Source organism: Melozone crissalis, unplaced genomic scaffold (genome assembly GCF_028551555.1).
Source record: "Melozone crissalis strain CALT ecotype California unplaced genomic scaffold, PUWL_Pcris_2 ptg000006l_1, whole genome shotgun sequence".
Lineage (NCBI taxonomy): Eukaryota > Metazoa > Chordata > Aves > Passeriformes > Passerellidae > Melozone > Melozone crissalis.
Genome location: NW_026535784.1, coordinates 40,179,068 through 40,201,621, shown reverse-complemented (window position 1 = coordinate 40,201,621; position 22,554 = coordinate 40,179,068). Strand labels below are relative to the sequence as shown.

The 22,554-nt window shown below is 41.4% G+C and overlaps 1 protein-coding gene across 2 annotated transcripts in view; it reads right to left on the bottom strand.

Moving 5' to 3' along the window:
- Window positions 1–10,651: 10,651 nt before the first annotated feature.
- TET2 (tet methylcytosine dioxygenase 2) overlaps window positions 10,652–22,554 on the bottom strand; it is a 71,143-nt gene continuing 59,240 nt past the window's right edge. The window contains exons 7-10 of one of the 2 annotated variants that reach the window (XM_054293606.1): window positions 20,956–21,045; window positions 18,325–18,462; window positions 16,646–17,006; window positions 10,652–15,400 (exon numbers count right to left, since the gene is read on the bottom strand). In XM_054293606.1, the coding sequence (XP_054149581.1) occupies window positions 13,983–15,400; window positions 16,646–17,006; window positions 18,325–18,462; window positions 20,956–21,045 (2,007 nt within the window). In that variant the 3' untranslated portion in view covers window positions 10,652–13,982. The remainder of the gene's footprint in view (window positions 15,401–16,645; window positions 17,007–18,324; window positions 18,463–20,955; window positions 21,046–22,554) is intronic. The other variant, XM_054293614.1, reaches the window with a different exon arrangement.

Genomic DNA, 22,554 nt, shown 5'->3' with positions numbered 1-22,554 from the left:
TGTTCAGGTCCCAGCTTATGAGGCCCATGGAGAAACTGGACACTCAGGAGGTTGTCTTTGCAGTGTGAGCGATCCTCTTTGTCTCAACCCGACTCCTGCAGCTTGTAACAGGCAATGGTGCAATCACATCCACAGCAAAAAACAGTCACAGTTTCTCTTCTTGGACTGTCCTCCCTCTCCTTCCTCTTTCTGTGTTGTGCCGGAATTGTGCTGGTTTTCACTACTTCTGTTAATTTTTTTTTTTCCTTTTCCATAAGGAGAATATGGAATGAGATGAAGCATTTTCCTTTTTCTTTCTTTCAGTCCAGCCTTTCCTCTGTCACATATGATTCACTCAGAAATCCCCAGTCCACGTGTTACTGTGATCGGTAGCAGTTACCAGATGGTGCTTCTGGTTCTGGGTATCTTGTGTGCATCTTGGAGTAAAAGCTGTGGTGAGCCTGACTGGAGCTGTGCAAACTCTTCCCAGTTGTTGTACTGCTGACTGATGGGTAAGGGTGAGTGCTGCTCACTTGCTTCTCTGTCAGTTCTTACACCTTTGTGGTTATTCTGTAGCGCTCTGCAGAATGGCTGCATTGTCATGCCTTGAGCTTTCCCACAAGTCCCATATCCACTGTCATCTTAGTGCTTTCAGACTTTATGAATTGCCTTTTGGGAAGGACCTTTGGAGAACTAGGCTGTTGTGAGAGTTTCTTGATCTTAAAAAGGCAAGAGGTTCAGAGCAGCACTGTCTGAAACAGCTCTCGGAACTCAGTCTTGTAAAGCAAGGCTCTGAGAAAGCTTTGCATTTCATAACCAATTCCCAGAATCTCTACTACTTATATTCCAAAATTTAGGTTTTGCGGTGTATCTGGACTGTTTTGTGAGCAATCAAAAATTGTTTGTAAATTTACAAAGTAAAGCTATTTTACATTACAGATTTCTTCCCCCATTTGTAACTGGGGGAAGAAAAAAAAAAAAGCTGTTTCAATAAGTATGGAAATGGATGTTACTGCAGTCTGATCCACAGTTAGTCTGCACTCAAATACTTCTTAAAGTGGCCAGCTGAGTGTTGACTAGTTAATGTGAGATGTTAAAAAGAAGTTGAAGTACCTGTTTATATTCCAATAATCAGGTGGCTTTCCAAGATTTTTAGCATGCACAGCTTGAAACCTTTTAAGGTTCCAAGAGTTTGTAGTATATTTGGCCACGTATTTTCTATAGACTTCAAGATTTGTTTCATTCTTTTACAGAATGTTCTGAGTTGGAAGGGACCCGCTGTGATCATCAGGTCCAGCTCTCAAGTTAATGGCCCTTCAGCCACAGTGGTGGGAGATTTGCTTTCTGCAGGCATGGATTTACATTCAAGGAAGAGAATTTCAGTGTCTTCACCTCTAATTATCTTACCCCAATGGGCCAAAGAGTGCATTTGAAAAGACACTTTTTGCCCCAGGGCTATTCGCAGTCCCCATCAGCTCTTCAAGGTCACTGCTGATGAGTTGGGATAGGGCCTTTCTGCCTGTAGAGCTGTCAGCCAGTGGCAAGCTGCACTTTTCAGCTTGCCATTTGGGGCAGTTTGCTACAATCTGGTAAATTTTGCATGGAGGGCTGCTTTGTTTAGTGTTTCATGCTGTTATTTCCAGACAAGGGAATACAGTGTGCCTGTAGTGCTGAGAGCCGGTCCTGTTACACTGCTCTGGCTGTTGAGGCAAATACAAGCATGGTTGTTGAATTGTGTGGCACTTCTCCAGCTGAAAGTTGATTCTGGCCAATGGGGTTTGATTTTTTCACCTCACTAGTGATGTGATTAGAATTGGAAAGGAAACCATCTTATATGGGCTTTTACTGGAGAAAAAGTAGTAAGTAGATCTGCACCTCTGTTTCTGGTTTGTTTTTTTTTTTAGTATTTTGTGTTGGTTTTTTTTTCTGTTCAGCATCTTTCTCATCTTCTGATGATGCACATAGGATTTTATGGGTCATAGTGAAATATTTCATTGATCATATTATAAAACATCAATGGAAAAACTGACAGTTTTGTGCTGCCTACTATGTATGCAGTGATGGGTTTGACTGCTCAGCATTGTGAACAAGAAGAAAATACCTTGGGGTGCCCAATTATAGCAGCAGTGAGAGGAAATTCGGAAGAGTAATTTTGGCTTCCTTCATTGCCTTTATGTTGGCCTCTGAGCGAGTGGCCGTTCCACTCCTTTCATATTTCACAGCAGTGAGAGCACTAATGGCAGCTCTGTGCAATCCTGACTTCTCGTGTCTGGGAGACTGAATCAATGCTTTGCCTTCCACATTTAGTAAAACAATTTTACACGCACACTGAGCAGCTATTCTTGTCTGTACCTGCTTTGAGATGGACTAGATGAGCTGGAAGATTTTACAGAAAGCTGTCTCATTCATTCTCCCTCACCCTCTCGTTTTCTTTTTTTTTTTAAATAAACTGCTTGACAATAAAACAGTTCTCTAAAGGAGGTACTTTTAAAGCAAAGATGAGGAAAAGCCAAGTGTTTTAATAGGGCTTACCTCATAAGAGTGGAAGTTTAAAGCAGGAAAAAAGAAAGTTAACATTAACAGAAAAAAAGCAGTTGAGCTCGCCCACTTCAAGCATACAAAAATCAGGTGCTGTTACCACAGTATCTGAACACTTAAATTGGTAATATGTTTATTACTGTAACATTCCCATGTGGTATGGAGCAGAACCTTTTGGAAGTCAGCTGTGACCTAGAAACTGAGTTTAGGGGCTTGGGTATCTAAAGTGGGTTCTACGCTGAGTTTAGATGCTGAAATCCAGACTGCTGTCTGTCTATTCCCTCTGCAGTCCCTACTTACCCTTGGACGTGAGGAACCTCCCTGACATCTATGATCAGCTGGATTCTCCATTCTTACCCACCCAAGACTGCTTAGAATGGGAGCCCCACAGCACAGCTCACAGGGAAATGTGACCTGACCCCAACATGAAGAGTTTCTTTGCCTAAGTTGTGATCAAAGTAGACTCAGTGCTCGGGGGAACCAAGCTCCTGACAAGCATCGCACCTCTGTTTTGGCTGCTTTTAAATTGTAGCTGGGAAAGGAGAGAGCCTACAGGGGAAGGTGCTTGCCTGTGAAGAGGAAGGCAGGGGTCAAGTGCTATTTCTGAGCACTGTCTTTTAATGTGCTGTTTAACATTAACATCACATCCATAAGCAGAAATGAGAGCAGGCAGCAAAGCTCTTCATTCCCATACTACAGAGTCATGCTTCCCCTTAGGCATAATTCCCTCCCTCTGGCCCAGCACATGCATTATTATAATTTGGGTTGAGTGGCAGGAGGAGTCCCCTTCCTCGAGGAGGTGCATGTCTTGGACTAATGCTCTTTCACCTGCACTGAGGGCTCGAATCTCTTCTGGCAGTCATTTAAAAACAGTAACCATGCCTCCTAACAGGAACTCAGCTGCATTTTGGGAGATGTTTGTGTGTGTGGTAGGCAAGGGTTGTATAATGTATAATCTCTCTTCTTAACTGTAGTTGATTGATTGGTGTTAACTGAGCAGGCAAGCACTTTGTTTGCTCTTTTGCAGGAGTTGTTTGGGAATACTTGCTAGCAGCAGGACCTTCCACAGATCAAACAGTGTCTGCTCCCTGCTTGTTCTGTGCTTTAGAGGCAAGCAGGCAGGCCCCACAAATGCAGCAAACCTTTAGTTTGTTTATCAGCACAAGTATAACACTCCTAAAAGAGGGCACTGGCTTTCCTAGAGTGACAATCCATGGCTTTCTGTGTAGAAAGATCTTCACAGTGTAACTTAACAGCCACATGTAACTTGTGACTATCAACTGTCAGCAAGCTGCTTTCTTAGAAGAGGAAGAAAGTGACTTCTTATATTCCCATCTATGTCAGCTGGAAATGACCATATGCATAGGGAAGAATAACCCCAGGCACCAGCACAGGCTGGGGGCTGACCTGCTGGAGCAGCTCTGTGGAGAAGGACCTGAGTGTCCTGGTGGACCACAAGCCTTCCATGAGCCTGGTGGTGTCCTTGTGGCCAAGAAGGCCAATGGCATCCTGGGGTGCATTGGGAAGAGCATTGCCAGCTGGTTGAGGGATGTGATCCTGCCCCTCTGCCCAGCCCTGGTGAGGCACATCTGGAGTCCTGTGTCCAGTTCTGGCTCCTCAGCACAAGAGGGACATGGAGCTCCTGGAGTGGGTCCAGCAGAGGCCATAAGGGCGATGAGGGGGCTGGAGCATCTCCCAGAAGGAAAGGCTGAGGGAGCTGGGTCTGTTCAGCCTCGAGAAGAGACAGAGAAGGAAACCCATCAATGTGTGTGAGTATCTGAAGGGAGGGTGTGAAGGGGATGGAGGCAGGCTCTGCTCAGTGATGTCCAGCAATAGGACAAGAGACACCAGGCAGAAACTGATGTACAGGAAGTTCCACCTGAGCATGAGGAAGAATTTTTTTACTGTGCAGGTGACTGAGCACTGGAACAGATTGCCCAGAGAGTTTGTGGAGTCCCCTTCACTGGAGATACTCAAGAACCATCTGGATGCAATCCTGTGACATGTGCTCTAGGCTGACCCTGCTTGAGCAGGGAGGTTGGACCAGATGAGTCACTGTGGTCCCTCCCAGCCTGACCCATCCTCTGTGACTTTGTGGCATGTATACTTAGCTGTGTATCTGGGTAGTTCCTTAGTGCCTAACTGCAAATGCATGAAGAGAGCACTTGCTGGATTCACAGGAACTTGTTCTCTTCAGACTTTGTGACGTTTTCTTATTTTTCCTGGCACTTAAAATGTGTTTTTCTGGGGTGAGTCTGAGAATGTGTAACTAAGCTGTTTGCCTGCTTTTCCCAAGGAAGCAGCTGCTGCTGTGCAGCAGCAGAGACTGTGGTGGAGGAGGAGACAGCACTGCTTTCTTTGTGTAACAGGCACAGCTGCAGGAGATCTGACACCTCACGGCTACACACTTGACCTGGTTTCCTTGTCAAAAGCACATCTGGTTTTCAATTTGATTTAACTTGGAATCTATGTTCTGTCTGTGCTGGGGGTAGGAGTCCTAAGATGCAAATCCTTCTGTAAAATGCCAGTGTGTTACTGCTGGGAAAATTACCAAGAGAACAGATCTAAATGTTGTCTTGGTAGTCCTGTGAGAGAGGTTCACCTTTGTCTTGTCTGATGTGGCTGGGATTTCTGCCTGGCAATTTGAGTGCTTCAGGAACTGTCAGACTCCTCCCCCCTTCTCCCTGTACTGCTTTGGTTTGGCTGGTATCACCTGGCATCCCCTCACAGCAGCCTTGTCTTAGTACAGGTGACTTTCCTCTGTGCTAGAGTTTCTTGCCTGGCACTGTGGACAAAAGGAGCCCAGAGTGTCCTCTGTGACACACGTGCACTGTGCCATGGACTTGCTCCCTGTGTTCCCTGGAGCAGCTCAGCTGAGGAGTTTCTGCAGCTTGCCCAAGGCTCCTGCAGGAGCTAGGTCAAGGTGGAAACAGGCTGCTCTTGGTTACATCCTGCACCAGAGGTACTGGAATTCTTTTGTGCAAATGAGCAATCATTTTCATCTTAAGAGCTGAGAGAATAAATGCCTGCAAACTGCAGCCTTCTGACAAAACGCCTTTGCTTGCTTTGGGTATGGAGAGTGTTCACAGAAGAGACAAAGAGACGGGAGATTTGCAAGGGTTACTGATTATAAGACTGGATAAATTCCTGAAGAGCAGGCAAGCCTGAAGTTTTAAAATTCTGCCTTATACAGTCCCTTCCAGTGTCCTGGCTTAGGAGGGCTGTGTAAATACTGCAAATGTTCAAATACAGACCCAATATTTGGAGTCTGGATGTTTTAAACCAGGGCCTGAACTGAAGGGCTGTCATGCAAAACAAATGCACTGGGGTGGCAGTGAAGGATGGAACAGCTAATAGATGTTTTCCCTTTGCTTGACATCTGTCACCTTCCCCCATGCCAACCCTTCCTCTGTTTATAGCAAACCATTTACTCCCATTAATTATAACTGGATTGCTGCCATCTGACCAGCTTTGTGCCTGTACAAATGTCAACAGAGCCAGGACTACACAGGTGGGGAGAAGGGCCAGTCAGAGGAGATCTGGTACATCTGTCTGGGGAGGGATAGATGGAGGGGAAAGGGGGAAATGGCACCCCCCCTTTCCAAATCAGGCTCATTGGCCTACAACAATAATTGAAATGCAGACTGGGAGCCCCAGGATGCCACTTTACCCGGCCCTTTTCAGAGCAGACTGCACTTTAGGCCATTCCCTCCAGTTAAATCTCTTTACCAAAGTGGTCTGTATGAAGCCTTACATACAAGAAGATAATGGTGCTGTCATTTTTACAAATAATCACAATGGGAGCAGAAAAATAAGAGGAAGATGATTAGGCCTGAAAATGCAATGAGGCTCCAATTGCTAATGCAGTGGAAACTAAAAGGAAGCTGAACCACAATCGCAAGCTGTTCCTGCCAGGCTGGCTTTTCTGCTGTGATTTAGGAGTGTACAGCTGTGTTGCCATGACGTTATGAGGAAATGTCCCTACCCAAATTCAGACCCTGGCATGGCTTTCCTTGTGTGAAATACTATGAAGACAAAGTATTTAGTGTGGCAGTTGAAGCAAATCTTGAGTGGGTTAACATAGATTGGCTTGGCTGGGTTGTAAAAGAAAAAATCCCTTCAAACCTTCCTGTAGCTGCCTCCAGCAGTGATGTTCTGCTTCTGCTGGGAACATGGAACAAGAGGATGGCACTGGTTTTAACACTGAGGATTAAACCCCATTTTAAAATGGAGTAGGACAGCAGGCTTCCCTCAGTCCTTCATAGAACAGTGGGAAGTATTTCTTTGTGATGTGGGATGGGCTTGTGTGTACCCCAGAGTACTTCAAGCCTTTTAGAATGATGATAATCTGAATCTGTCCAGACATGGAGGACCTGAGTGCCAAGACTGTGAGTATTCCAAGCACCTGAACTAATGGCAAAATGGTTTGGGGGGAGGAAGAATGGTGGTTCTTCTCACAAACTTGCAAGGAAGGAGACCTTTTGAAGTCAACAGTAAAGAGATTTCTAACCAGAAAAGCCTTGGAGATGTTTTTACAGCATTTTGTGGGATGTATGTAATTCCCTTCTCCATGGCCTAGCATCTGGGGCTCCCTCCTTCAGGGGTCCCTGGCCCCCACTCTCCTGCAGTGGCGTTTGTCTGGGGTTTAAGTGCCCCCATGTTGCAACATCCAAGTCAAGTAAGCAGCTTCAGTGTTCTCCCATCAGAAAGGACAGCAGTAGATCTTCAACACATCTCTTCCTTCTTTCTCATGTTCCTGCCCCCAGTGTAAGATTTTTCTTCCCTCTGAAAATGAGCATTTTTTGTTTCTTTAAATCAGCAGCACTTTCTGTGCTAATGACTGATATTCTCTTTGCTGGTTAGAGGTGAGGCAAATAAAACATAGAGCTGACTTATCTCCCCAATTCTGCAAGAATCTCTCCTAGCACAATATTTTCCCTAATTAAACTAACTAGGGAATAATTTACAGGTCAAAGTAAATAGACTTGCTTAATGTATAAACATAGTTGGAAAGCAGAGTGTCTCACACAGTGATGCGTGGAGAGCAGTCATTGTGGCTCATGGGTTGGTGGGGGTGGAAATGTCAGTCCTCTGAGACAAAATGTGCCTCAAAACAATTAGTTTTGTCTGCATTAGGTAAACAGAGTCAACTGTAACAGGAACTTGACAGATGCATCTTTTTCAGGACGAAGTAATTTTACTGTGTCAAATAGCAGAGTATTAATTTGCTGCTGAGATATGTGCCAGTTTTAGTATCGGTGCTGCTGGATTACCAACAAACCTTTGCAGGTTTGGGGTGGCATTTGTCACACAAACGTAGAAGTAACAGAGAGCTCTGCTGACAGGGCTTTGCTCTTGGGAACAGCCTAAAGGCAAGAGAATGTGCATTTTTATAGGCTCTGTTTTGCAGACAGTGTAAACCACAGGGTTCATGTTTAAATCCAAGGTCTTGTTCCTCTGCTTGGAGCTTTACTTGAGTGAAAAGATTTGAGCTTTTCTAAAACATTTCCTATTTGAAAGTGTGTTGAAAATGTGCATATAGTAAAACTACCATTGCCCACAACTTAATCCCTGTCTTATTTAAGTTATTTTGCTTCTCCAAGAGAAATCTGTTGTACTTTTCCTCACATCCTTTTTTTGTTGGATACTTCTCCGTATATTTTGGATGCTCTTTTCCATAAGAGCATCATTACCTGCTGCTCTTAGTTTTTGCTTGGGGTTTGTTCACCCTGGTTTGGCTTCTCACCACAGGCTTTCCTGTCATTCCCATAAAAAAGCTGTATTGTCCTCTCTGTGAGCGTCAAAAGGTGAGAAATGACAGAACAGATAGGGAAGTGAAGAGAAAAGGTGAGGCAGAAGTTATTTGGATGCTCAGTTGGGCCTTCCCAGTTGTAACCACTGTATGGTGGCTCCAGCCAGTGGTTTGGGTGGTGACAGTGAGTGGTTATGGCCCCCTGAGGCACAGCAGCAAACTGCCCAAGTCTCAGGAAGAGCCTGTGTTCCTGGCAGAAGTGTCCTGGGAAGGTCTGGTTTGACTTCTCTGGGTCTTGGCTATGAGCACGTTGTGCGATGTTAGCACCTCTGGAATGAGATCTCTAAAAGTGCACTGAAGAAATTATGCTGAAAGACACAAGTGGGGATGTTCATTAATGGCAGGATTCTTTGCCAAGGAAGGCTAAAGGGCTGAGAGAGCTCTGTTAAAGCCAGTGCATCCGTCTGTTCAGCTGGCTGATGCAGGAACATGCACCTGTGCACAGGAAAGGGCAGCACTTGGCTGCTGCAGGGTGCTAGCCTGCCTCAAGACATTCCCATCTGGGAATACTCTGAGAGCTGGGGGGAACATTGCAGACTGTGGAGTGTTAAATCACTGTTCCCAAGACACTGACTGATCTGAATGTGCATAGCAGGGGGGCTTTCCAGTGTCTGTAGAGTTGATGGATGGGTGTTGGGACCCAGGACATTCCTCTGGCTCCTCTGGGTGATTTGAGACCCTGGCAAGGGGCTCAGGGACCTTGGCATGGAATCAAAAACACCTGTGCCTTCGATTTTAGTCCATGGAAACAATTACCAACTTTATATGAAGATTTACAAACCACAAGAGTTTGAGTAACTCTTATTACTAATTAACTATCATTTAATAATGATAGTTAATTTGTCACAGGGTGAAAAAGTAGACTTTGGGGGTTTTAGAATGAGGGTTCTAGAAGAAAGATGGAGGAATCCTGGTGTGTCCTGTCCTTCTCCTTCTTCTTGTCCTCCATCTTCTGCTGGGATGGTGACACTTTTTGATTGGTTTAACGTAGAGACAGACTGTCTAACATAAGTGATAGGTATTGGAAAATTATTGTAAATAAAGTACACATATTTTGTAGTATAAAAAGTTAACACCACCACAAAGGCAGTCACTGTGCCACAATCCGACCCACTGGACAGGTCTCAGCAGGTCAGAGAATGTAACAGATAAGAAAAAAATAACCATCCTTGAAAAGCAGAACTGACAAATCTCAACTCCTTCAGTTGTGAGGCTGGGAAAAAAAGACTTTGTAATACCTCGAGGGTCGTCTCAACCACAAAAACCCAACAGATGGGGGGACCAGTGCTGATAACAAACTCAGGCTCTCAAAAAAGGAAGCTTGAGAATTCTTGTTATTGTCACAGAAACATTTTGCAACTGTGGTGAGAGCAATTTCTGTCTTCTCCCACAGAATAGGCTGTTTCAGAATTCAGTCTTGATATCCCCTGAAGTTAAAGGGTGCAGGAGAACAAGGTTTTGTCTGATGCCTCCAAGAATGTATGTCCTGGTATTGATTCAGACATTTTCTTACTGCTTCTTCTTTTCTCTAGATTGTGATTGATTTAGATTATACCCGAGGGGTTTGGCTTTAATGATTTTGAGGTTTTCTTGGTCACAGAATAATTTAGGTTGGAAAAGTTGCTTAAGGTCTTTAAGTCCAACTGTAAACCTATGCTGCCAAGTCCACCACTAAACCCTGTCACCAGGTGCCACATGCGCAGTCTTTTGAGTAGCTCCAGGGATGGTGACTCAACCACTCCCCTGGACAGCCTTTTCCAATCTTACAACTCTCTGGGTGACAAAATTTTTCCTAACATCCAATCTAGTCCTCCCCTGGCACAATACTATTTGTTGGAGCCTCCCACCATTTGTGAGTGATTTGAAATAAAGTAGAAAAATGCTTAACCAGGTACAGCTGAATACCCCAAACAAACGAATGCTTGGAGTCTCCCCCTTGTCCTGCCTCTGCTAGGCGTGCATTTGTGGCTGTTACTTGAGCAGTGAAGGCACTGGCACAGTGAATATGCCATATTCATTTGTGAACACAAACACCAATGGAAAAACTGCAGTGAAGCTCTACTGTCTCTTCCTGCCCATAAAAATGCCTCCCTCCTTCCCTGTAAACACAGATTTTATGGAGCAGTAGCCTGGCCTCAGCAGCCTGTGTCCCAACCTATTGGAAGTAAGAGTCAAAGCAGAACTAGGAATAAATGTGATGTCTAGGTTTCCTGTTTTGAAGTCCCTAGTGATACACTTTGTTTGAGCGTTATGCCTGCTTTGTTGTTAGCTGGCAAAAATAACAAGGAAAGACAAGTTTCTGCAAGACAGACTTAGAGTGCATTAAATAAATATAAATTTTATTAAAAACACCCACATCTCAGCGTTATCAGGAATGATATAATAATAAACAGCTTTCAAATAACCTGCATTACATTACAATACTTACAGTATTTATAACCATCCTTGGATTCTTTTTATAGACATACCAAACATCTCATGAAAATGAATGAAACTAAAGTAAAAAAAAAAAGTAGAACATAAGCATAGAAAATGCACACAGAAGTTCATTACCTTAGTGTCAAACTGCTAAAGTTTCCTACACAAGTTAACCACTAGCTTTAGAAGTGAACTTCATACTGCTGTGCGTCAATCAAGATGAAAAATTCATTCAAGTAAAGTTGACAACTCTCAGAAGCATCTTCAAGTATGGCTATAATCGACCTGATAATCCTATACAAGCAACTCTGTCTGCTTTGTCATTCATTCCAACTGAGGCAGGGTCCTGTACACCAAAAATTACAGCTCAGGTATTTACAATACAAAACTGATTCTCCAGCTAAGCTTCCTGCTCCTGCTGCCAGCAGTTTGGCAAATGACGGTGCACGGCATATTAACCAAACATCTGCTATGGATTACATGAATTAGATAGGATATAAAAAAAAATCACCAAAAGATGAAAATATATAATGATTTACTTAATCTGACATAGAACCATCATTTTTTTTTCCCAAAAAGGCAAAACTTTTGTTTCAATGAGTGGATAAAGTCACAGACTGAGAAAACCCAAAATTGCTGTAATAAATATTTGACCGTTAAACCCAAAGGCCTCCTTTGATTTACTTGAGTTAGGTTGTGATTCTGTTGTATAGAATTTTTTTTGACCAAACATAATCTTACAGTATATTGCACAAGATATAGCTGGGACATGGAGGTTTGCATGTTTAGGGAAGCCCTTGTACTGACTGTACCTTTTTATATTTTATTTTATTAATTACAGTATCCAAGAAGCCTTGTTTAGAGAGTGACTTGAACAACTCTAGCAAACAGTCACTTGCCAAACCCCTGCCTTACATTTTTCCCTTTAATCAGCTCAGTGCATTCTACTTTCTTTTTGTTTAATAATTTGAAACAGTCAAAACATTCTAAATCTCTTAAACACTTCTGTTACAATAAAAAGAGCTAACGAATTTACAAAATTAGTTTTAGTTACACAATACATATACAAGAAAAATAAGAAAAGGGATTCAAAAGAAAAACATCAAATCCCTGAAAAAAGAAACAAAACAAAAACAAAAAACCCAAGAATAATATATTTAACCTACAACAGCTTTACATACACACAGGTGACACGTTGGCATAGGAGAACATGAGCTGAAATATCCCTGAATTTTTAGAACCAAAAAAAAAAAAAAAAAAGTTGAAGTTCAAGTTATACTTGCTAAAATGTCAAGTATTGAGAGTTTTTTGTTTAGTTTTTTTTTTTGTTTGTTTTTTTCAAAGGCTGTTGGGGGAAAAAGATGGTATACAATATATAAACTTTCACACTCAGTTCAATATCCTATTGCCAAACTAGTGTTGAGGTATATGACAAGTAGGAACATCACTCAAACCTTTTAATGTATTTTTAGCTCACATTATGATATATTTGTAGCAGGCTGAGTAGCACCATGATGTGAATTCAGCTCAAAACCCAAATATATATAGATTTAATATTTTTACAGTACTAAAATACTAAAGCATTGCGTTAAAAAAAGTTTTGTTTACAATTTAATTTATTATACAACTCTCCTGCTTTTTAAATTTTTTTAATAGAAATTAATGATTTAAAACCACCACAGCAAGCCAGCTGCCTATTTTTTTTTCTATGAATCAACGGAATCGCACAGAACTAACCCTGTTTCATTCATCTTGTGTAGGCATCGGTCTGCTCAGTCTTTCTGCAAAAGAGGCCACTTGCACTGAGAAATGACTTGCACCACAATGTACATAATTATCAACACAAAAGCAGTTCTGCCATTCCATAGTGGGAGCACACAGATCTCTAGAAACAGCAGAAGCCCAAGCTAACTAGGTGTAGTCTGTTGCATGCTGCTAATTATTACCTGTGGTTAATATAAAATTCTTTCCTTAAAACTGTATATATTTGAGCAATGAACTTGTCATAATAATTGTAGAAAACAGTTTACAGTATAGCTGTGTGAGATGAGCACCAGAAAAAAATGTGTTTTGTGTACTAAAGTATTCCCTTATATCCAGTAAGCCCCATTTTTACCGTAACTGACTGTATTAAAAATGGATATGTAGCCCACTAGCTGATGCATGGCTAAACCAAAAGTATTTAAAAGCTTTTTTAGTTTAAAAAAATTATCTTTGCATTTTTAAAATCAAAGTAAACTCTTCTTTTTTTTTTTTTTAATGTCTTAGTACCTTAGCATTGTTCAAGTTGCCAAGCTTAGGTAGACAAAGTGCTTTTGAAACACTATTTAAAAAAAAATATCTCTCTATTTTATTGTCCTTTTCTAGGACTTGACTGGATGAGCAAAATCCAGAGGTCTTTGTAATTCCCATATGTTAAAAAGTAAGCTTATTTTAACACCAGGTAAGTTCAATACATACATGAATGAAAAGGTCCTCCCTGTTGCTGAAGAACATTTGACTACATCATTGACATTTTGTTATAAAGGCATTAACTGTTTCACTGATAAAATAAAGACACCATTCTCTTGGATAGCACCATGGTTTTAGAATATTCAAACAAATTCAGTGTTTTGCTTTGTCTTATCTACTTTGTTAAATAAAATCAAAATACTATTAAGATTACAGTAAAAACTGCATGTTAAAAAGCCATAATTCCAGTATTTCAGTACATCATAGATTCAGCACCAGATGTTATTTTAAGATTCCTGCAGTTGTAATACTACAGTATTATTTTTTTAGGGTTGTTTTTGCTCCTGTTCCATGACTATGCAAACTTGATGACATTAAATGTGGCCACAGATGTGAAAAACTGTAAGAAAAAAAAAATCCATTTGCAGATTATCTCTTTCAGTAATAGAGCCAGTGTTTTCCACTGTAAATTGTGAAACACTTTTTTGTTGTGTTCTCTCTGGTTTTTTCCTTTTATTTTCTTCTTCTGTTTGTAATTTTTTTTTTTTTTTTGCATAGGATGCTTTGGTCTGTTTCCTACGTGCCATCTGTGACCACTTAAAAATCAGTGGAAAACAAGTGCTCTAGTGAGATTTACCTCTTTTTGCTGGTGTGCCGCGGCTTTTTCCACCGATGAGCTCTGTAAAAACACTGTTTCCTTCTCCACCCTTGCCTTCCATGAAACCTAAAGCACCACTACCCTAGACACAAGGTGTTTTTTCAAATGAGGTAACCAGCCAAGGTGTCAGATGTATCGGTTGTAAGGCCCTGTAACCCGTGTAAAGGCATATGGAGATGTGGTGACGGTGGAGTCCGTGGTGACCGACAGTGTCCTTTGTGCCAGGGACTTGATGAAGCGCAGGTACGTTGGCTCAGAGGGCTCGTGGGGCTCCACGGGCTCCCGCTTGGCTTTTTTGCCGTAGGATTTCTGAGGCACGTAGTCTGGGCCGTACTTCTCGCATTCCTCTTCTTTCTCTCTTGCTTTCTCAGCCATCTTCGCCTCCCACAGAGCCAGACCATGTTTTGGCTCATTCATGCTCTTGTGCTGGTAAAATACAAGGGATATTCTGGTGGGATGGTTCCTGTTGGGATTTTTTAAGGGAGTCGTTGCGTGGAGCTCGCGTTTTGCACACTCTATGAGAATTGACCCATGAGATGGAGCAACTGCCACTCCTCCAATTTCTGGATCCAGAAAGTTCTGCTCACTATCTGACCAGACTTCATCGGGATCCTCTGCTTTTTCTGGATTCAGCACGTCAGTTTTATCTAAACCACCCTGGGGAGTAGTCCTGTCATGGTTTTGACCTGGAAGCATGTTAGACAAACCATTAACTGCGTGTGAAATAATTTCATTATCCTTATTTTGGAGATGCAGTGAATTAGGGGGACCACTAAACATAGTTGGAGCAGAATGGTAGTCATGTGATAAATGTGGAGGGGGTTGCATGTGATGATGTTCACCTGTTTTACTCATGGAGGCATAATCCATGCTTGGATTACTCAGATTAGATTTTAACCTTGAGGCAACCTCCATAAAATGGCCATTGGCCTCATGAGTTGAGTAAGGGGAAAATGACCCTACGTGGTGTAAATTTGGTCTTATGGTGCAATTACTGAAGGAGTCTATCTGCATATTTTGGTTTCCATAATTCAAGTACTTGGGACCAAAACTCTGGTTATTCCCAAACCTATGCTGGTATAATGTTTGAATGGGTGGTAGACTTAGTTTAGACATATGGTCTTGGCTCTGGCAACTATACAAGTCCATGTGCTGATGCTGGGAGGAGTAGGAGCCCAAGTAAGAGGGGCAGTTGTCCATAGCTATGTTTCCATTGCATTGGTAGGGGGGATATTGGTTATTTTGACTTAAAGATCCTGAATAAGGGTTCATGGGACTGGAAGAATTCAAATAAGACCCCGCAGACTGTGATGAGGTTGGATAGAGGTTCACGGGATTGGACCCTCCATATGGATCTGAAGTGTACGAAGAGTTTGGATAAGCATTGGCTGGATTAGGCAACCTTCCATAGAGATTTGCAGAACCTGAACCCGAGTAAGAGTTAATGGGATTTGATTGAGGGTTGTTAGGGAGAGAGCGCTGTGGATGTTGCTGCTGCTGCTGCTGCTGTTGTTGTGTGGCTGGTCCTGAAAGACGTAAAAGATCTGTAGATGTAAAAAGGAAAAAACAAACAACCACACAACAAACAGGCTTTTTAAAAAAAGGCCCCAAACCAACCAACCACCCAACAAATTACATACTTCATATGAAATTTCTAAGAAAAGTAGATTCATTAACAGACGCTCCCTGTCTCATATCTCAAACACCATCCTTTAAGAAGCTGAATAAATACTAAGGCTACTCTTCCTTTTTGGCATGTGTCCAACAAGACCAGATGCTAGTGGCAGTGGGGAAAAGAGGACAGTGCAGTCTGTTCAGAGTCACATGCACAAAATCCAAAGAGTTGAATCGTCTTTTAAGTAGCCCATGAAATGGAGCATCAAAGTGCTCCCAAACAGCCATGCACAAAGTGACTTTCTTTTCCCCAAGAATAAATAATTCTTCTCATCTACATGAATAGAACTGACTCCAGGAAATGTCCCTAGCAGTATGTTAAAACCAACATTCACCGGTAGACAGAGCAGCGCAGTAATAAGTGAGATTAACTGAAGACACGAGTGCAAAAATAACATTCATTAAAGTGCAATGGCATCATTTAATGGTCACAACCCTTGCCTGGGTCATGGGACAGCTGACTTCTATTCATAGGTATTTCAGTGACCTTCTGGGTGGCCCTAGATGTATCACTTTTTTCCTCTCTACGAGAACTGCTGCAACAATAAAATAGGTTGATAACTCCTTTGCTCAGGACTCTCAAATCTGCTGCTGAGAACTGCCATAAACTCTTACTCCACTGTGGAAAGCCTGCTTTGCTTTTGGACTTGAGGCAGAGAGTATAAATAGTGGTAAAGAGGTTATGCTTCTGTCTCCTGAAATCAGGAGGTGCTCTGTAACAGTGGCAGACATTGAGTGATGTGTAAGTCATTCTTTGGCAGCAACACCACAACTTCTCTTCATGGCTTCTAGCTCTACTAGTCCTTTAAACATAACTTTTCAATATGCTGGATGGCAAGCAGAGTTTGTTTCTAGATTTCTACAAGTGTTAATTATCCAACAGTAAAGGATTTCTCATTGCAACTTTTTTTTTTATTTTTTCTTCTCTGGAGTTGTACCACATTTGGCACTCTAGTATTTATATAATGTTGATATTCGCTTTCAATAAATCTCTTGCCTTTTTACTTCATTACATTCTTGGGCTGAAAATAATGGTTTTCTTGAGGCTGATTATAACTGGCCCTGATTTGTAGGATGCTTACCACTGCTGACCCCACTCAGATTCCTGTGTTTACCTGCCAGCTGCTTTGCATGACCCGCTGCTTCAGAGGTGCCTTGCTTGTTGCGTGCTGCAGCAGACTTCTCTCTCTCAGCTTTGCTAGACCCATTCTCCAAGGAGGCAAGCTTTTCTGCAGCTGCTTTCTTTGCTTCCAGCTTCCTTTGCCGACAGGTCTTCACGGGCTCTGCTAACATCCGTACTTTTCGTCGAAAGGACGTAAGGACCTGGATGCTGCCATTCCTCTTCTTCTCCTCCTGGCCCTCAGTGCTTCCAAACTCATCCACATCAGAGACTTTGTATAACGGGAGCACGTGGAGCTGCTCATCTTCTGGTGTTTGGCCAATTTCACGATTGTCTTCTCTAGTCAGTGTGCAAACCTGTTAGGAAAGTGTATTAGAGATCTGAAACTCCACCTCTGCGTTGTGCCCTGATACTGTCAGCGCTGGCATCTGGCAATCTCTTTGTAAACTGTAAGTTTCTGTGCAATTTTTGCATATCACAACAAGCCTGCAAATTTAATTTCTTCCATTACTTTGTTGGACAGTGTTAAAAGAAACAGAAGGTGTATAGATATCTATTTTTTTTACTTGTGCTCAAATTAACAGTAGAGTTAGGGAGAAACCTCATGTGAAATAAACTCTGTGATCCATTGTACCATGGCTAGAGAGCTAAAGCAGTGGAATCTGGGACTTGGTACTCACCTGAAGATTCTTTCACTACAATACACAAGGTAGCTACCTGTTAGAGAGAATGTGCAATATAGCACACTGGTGTTGTACTTCACACCCCCTTCACAGTGCAACTGTAATGTTAATAACAAGATTTAGGGGAGTTACTGCAGCGAGCCTGTTGTATTAGTTCTAGCTAGAACAGATATTGAGAGGATCTTTGTGGAAAAAGGTGCTGATAGGGATGTATTCTGCAGCAAAATAATTGTCCCAGCTTTGCAGAGAAAGCTCAGCTGGAAATGTACATTAGGGGTGATTAACTTGTGAGTTAAGTCAGACCCTGGAAACAGGAAAAATTCAGTTTGAGTTAAAAAGGCAGATACTCTCATTGGTCATAATAAGAGCTGCACTGTGAATCTAGGGAGCTGCTTCTAATTACAGCCTTAAGAGTATTCTTTCCTATGTTTGGCCCCACTGTTTTATTACAGAAATAATCCAATGCACATTCAAAACCAGCTTGCTTTTCTAGTATCTTCTACAGAACTTCTGCTGTACCTACCAGAAATCAGAACTGAGGAGAGTCAAGGGTACATGGACTAGCAGACTTTCTGCTCATCCAAAGCAGGAATAAAATCCAAATTTTCCAAAACTCTCTCTCAGAGAGAAGTTATTTGTTTCTACTTTTATTTTATTAGAAGATATAATCCAAAGTTGTTAGAAAAAGAAGGATTTCAGGAGGATAAATAGGAACTGTCCCAGCATTTCAGTGCTGCTGGGACCTTCTTTCCATTGTCTCCACAGTTTCTCTTCTACCAGGGCCGTGTTAAACCTTTCTTTAATACACTGTAAGTCTCATTCATGTGAAAGAAAAATGTATAGGGGGTAGTAACTTAGCTCAGTTACTGCCTAATGTTTTTTTTTTACTGATCTGCATTATGCAGTATAAATTTAAACAGAGAGAAGATAATGAATGGAAGCCAGGAGCTGAATGCTCGAGTGAGGAGGCTGCTACACATCCCAGACTTACCAGAGTACTCCCGTTTTGCATGTTGTGCAAGTCTCTGTGAGCATGAGCACAGAAGTCGAGGCAGGCAGTGACCCCAGAGAATGGGCGACCTTCCTTCAGCCCCAGGCGGCACTCGGGGGCTCTGTGTTCGTACTCAATCTGCAGAGACAGGACAGGGTTCGCTGCGTGCTCCATGAGGGCACAAGGAATGCTCTGCTGTGACAAAGGGCAAGTCTCCCTCATGCCTTGGAGGTGACAACAAACACATCTTGAAAGCAAATAAACTACAGCAATTAGATGGCTGGTTTGTATCCATGATTCATTCCTTGCTGCTTTGTTCCCTAGTACCTTCAGTCTCTGGCATGATGGTGAAATTAGTCACTAATACTTTTCTTTGTGTATTACTCTGCCAGGGGTTGGTGTTTTTACATGACAAATGCAGTGCATGGTTTCCGTGACTGGCACTCTGAGAGTGATATGTTTGTGTAGACTGGAAGCATACCAAGCTATTAAGGGAAAATGGCTTTACAAAACTGACTCCAGAATGATTTAATGAAAAATAATGATTTGCTTTTTGATTTGTAATATTTTGGCATGCTAAACATGTATTTCATTAGCTTAAGTACAAATCTAAACCACCCTGACTAAAAAGAGAGAGAATTCAGTCAAGACACTTCTTTGTACCCATGCAGTCATTATTAAGGAGCTTTACAAAGAACTCAAAAATGCATTAACACACCTTACACAAAAAGAAAGGATTTTGTAATGGAAGATAAAGCCTTAGAAAAATGATGGTTTCATATTTTATTTCAGAAATTAAAAATGAAACCACATTTATAAAATGCTTTTCTGAAATTCCTGAGCCTTTCAAGTGAATGCATGGAACATCTACACTTAATGGAACTTAATGGATCCCTTTTTAAGTTAAGGTCAAATTAGATGCTTTGCCAAGTCTTCATTCAAAATCACTAAAAATATGTCTAGTTTGCTCACAGACATTTATTTTTCGAATCTGGATTATTTACTTCCCTGGAATCTGAAAACAAGACCAGAAAAAAAACCTTGAAAACTGTGTAAACTTCTTTGGAATTAAATGTGAGCAGTCTGAAATGTTAGCCAGACTATAATCGTCTGATCAAACTATATGGGTTTAGCTGCTCTCCGAAATGTTCTGTTTGGTCCAGTTGGGAAACAATCCTTTTCCAGTTCTTGGTTGTAATCCAGAAGTGGTCCAGATTTGGATTAGAATAAATCTAGGCATTTGAAATGTGATTTTAGTGCTTTTTTTGGTTTTAGAACCTTTTACAATATCATACAAATTAGAACTCAATCATCTCCCTTTAAAGCCGCTGGCAGTAGCTCAAGTACAGTTTCCCCACAAATACAAGGTCTATATGAAACTCCTGAAATAAGCCAAGCTATATACATGCCTTATTACATAAGGTAAAAATTGAAACTTGTAAAAGCATGTATTTTCAACAAACGTTGGGCAGCACCACAGCTTACTTGAAGAAAAGTTCTTAAGTGAATTTTTGTGGGAAAAGAAAAGCAGCCCAAGCAAAGAAACAATTTATTGTTCACCACCTCATTTTTCTTTTCTTTCTCTTCTTATTTTCTCTTGCAGAATGTCTCCCAGATATTTGGACAGATAACCACAGCTAGTGGGCACATAGCCACAGTTTTCTCCATAATGAGTCTCCAAACATTATCAGATCAGGTAAGTGAAACTGGGTAAGTCTGCACTGAGTCTGCTTACCCTGTCTAGCTGCTACTAAGTACACAGTAAAGGAGTGAATTTTACAGCAGATAATAATGGACAGTTTTTTGTTAATTGACTGTTTCTGTTAAAGCTGAGAATCTGTCTTGTGCTGGTTGTACCGTGCTGTCAATCGGAAAGCAGGATGATGTCACAGTTTGCGGTAGATGCTGAAAGTTTGGGGACTCAAGTTCTGTGAATGTTCCTAACAGTGGTAAACCTGAGCAACGAAAATAAGGTCAACAGTTACATGTTTGCAAGTGGTGTGCTGTCAAATTTTGGTGTAACTATCTGAAAGATATTTTGTAATGAAATGTAGATGAGACACAGCCACAGTGGGAAACTCTTCAGAGCTCTGAACGTGTCTGAGAACAGATCCCTTCGTGCAAGAAGGCTGGTGCAGGCACTTGAGTCCATACACAGGACTGAGTGTATTAAAATATAGAACTTCACTTTAAAAGCATGTTTACAAAGGGTGTTTTGGTGAAAACTAAATTCATCTACTGCTTGAGAGAGCAGAGCTGAAACTGTGGCTTCAGGACTTGAGTACAAACTGTTGCCAATTTCATGCCATATACACAGCAGCTTTATTGGTTTGGATGGTAATTCATGCTAAATCAAGAAATTTGTATTTTGGAGCTGAAGAGTGAAATAATTTTATCGCGTTGATGTAGCTGAAAAGGTTAATTCTATTTAGTGGACCAAATCCTGCTAGTTTTACTTGTGAGAGCATTTTAAGTGACGTTGTTCATTTCTATTTGTCTTCATGCTGATATCAAAGAAATGTTAGCACAAAATGTATGTGATGGTTTGGTGCAAGGCTGAAGCATTGGGAAGTATGTTAAAAACCAGGTTATTTCCATGACTGCTCATATTCCTTTTTTCCCCCATCATACCTGGTTGTTATATGCATCGGGTGCAAGCTTCTTGTAGGTAGGTGCCATCAGGGTTGACAGATTCTGCAAATGGGATTCTAGTTTTTCTTCCTGTTAGAGATGAAACAGGGTTCAATGACACTTCCATACTGTACATCTGGGATCCAACAAGTTGGGGTCTTTACACAATTGTGTGTAAGGACTGTTGTGTAAAGGCATGAACCAGTATCACTGGTGTTTAGACAGTGACTGTTGTGAATCTCCTTTTAATTTCTTTGTTCTAAGGCCTTTAAAGGAATAGAGCAGTTATAGCAGTGTAGTGGAAAACCTGCAGTATAACACCATATACTATACTCCTAATTTGTTTTATATTAAGAAAAATCACATTCTTCAACATGGATATGTTTTAGATCTAAGTGTGATAATCCTCATTATTTTCCTTTTTGGAGTTGTGGAAAAAATAATACTCTTCAGAAAGCTTGAGAGAAATAACATCAGAATGATCCGAGTAAATATGGCTAATTTAAGGGGTTTGCACATTGCGACGACAACACTTTGACATACTGAAATATTTTTATATGCAGAAATTTCAAAGTATTTAAATATTGCAGCCTTCAAAAACCTTCCAATCCTTAAGCAATGAATGGATGTGTCTAGTAATTGGTGATATGGAGGTGGGAATGACCACACTTCCTTTTTTCTCTAAATTGCACACTGTCAAAATAAAGCAATAAAAAAAAAAATCTAAAACATATTCCAGAGTTGTTTACCATCATATAAGGATGAGAATCCCAAATTCAAAACCTCACTTGTATGAGGTTTATCATATCTTTAATTTTAAATGCATACAGAATGGTGGCATACTGGAATGGCATATTTGTTTTTAGGAGTTTTTGTGTTGAAGGAAGATGTGAAGAGCTGGGAAAAAACAGGTTTCAGAGAGGAATGCATTTGGTGTGTTGAAAGTTTGCATTCCCTACTATGGGACAATATCCTAGTTTGGTTTGACATGAAATTGTCAAAAAATATCTTGCTGTGACCTCATGCCTGCTGCCACAATGTGGAACTTTTGTATGGCCTGTAGGTTAGCATTTGTTAGTGTATTTTCTAGTTTTTATTGGTGAGGATTCTGTTTGTGCTGCCTGTAAACTGTGTCTGTGCTATGGAACCCAATCCCTGGTCTGGATGCATGCTTTGGCTGCCCCTAACGTTGGGACCAGGACTGGAGGGTAAAGCCCTCTTTCCTGCATAAATCTGGCTTTCCTAGGAAGTAAATCTAAGAATGCAAGTTGGAAGAGTGCCCTGGTGTGCTCTGGCCAGGTATCATCTTAGAAATGTAGGTAGTTTAGGATTGCAGACTGATAAAGAAGGCTTTGTGCCACAGCATGTATGGAGGAGAGCTGTTCTGTAGTTCTTGGTGCTGTAGAAGAGCAGTGGGCAGGAAAACCTGTATGTTAGTTATGATGGTATTCTGAACAGTGCACTCTTTTCAGCACAGGCTGTAGGATGTGGAATTATCTGTCTCTCTGATTATGAGAGAGTAATGCTTGGGTTTGTGTAAGACATCAGAATACAGTGAAACTAGCATGCCAGTGCACAAGCAAGGGACTAAATTGGCAC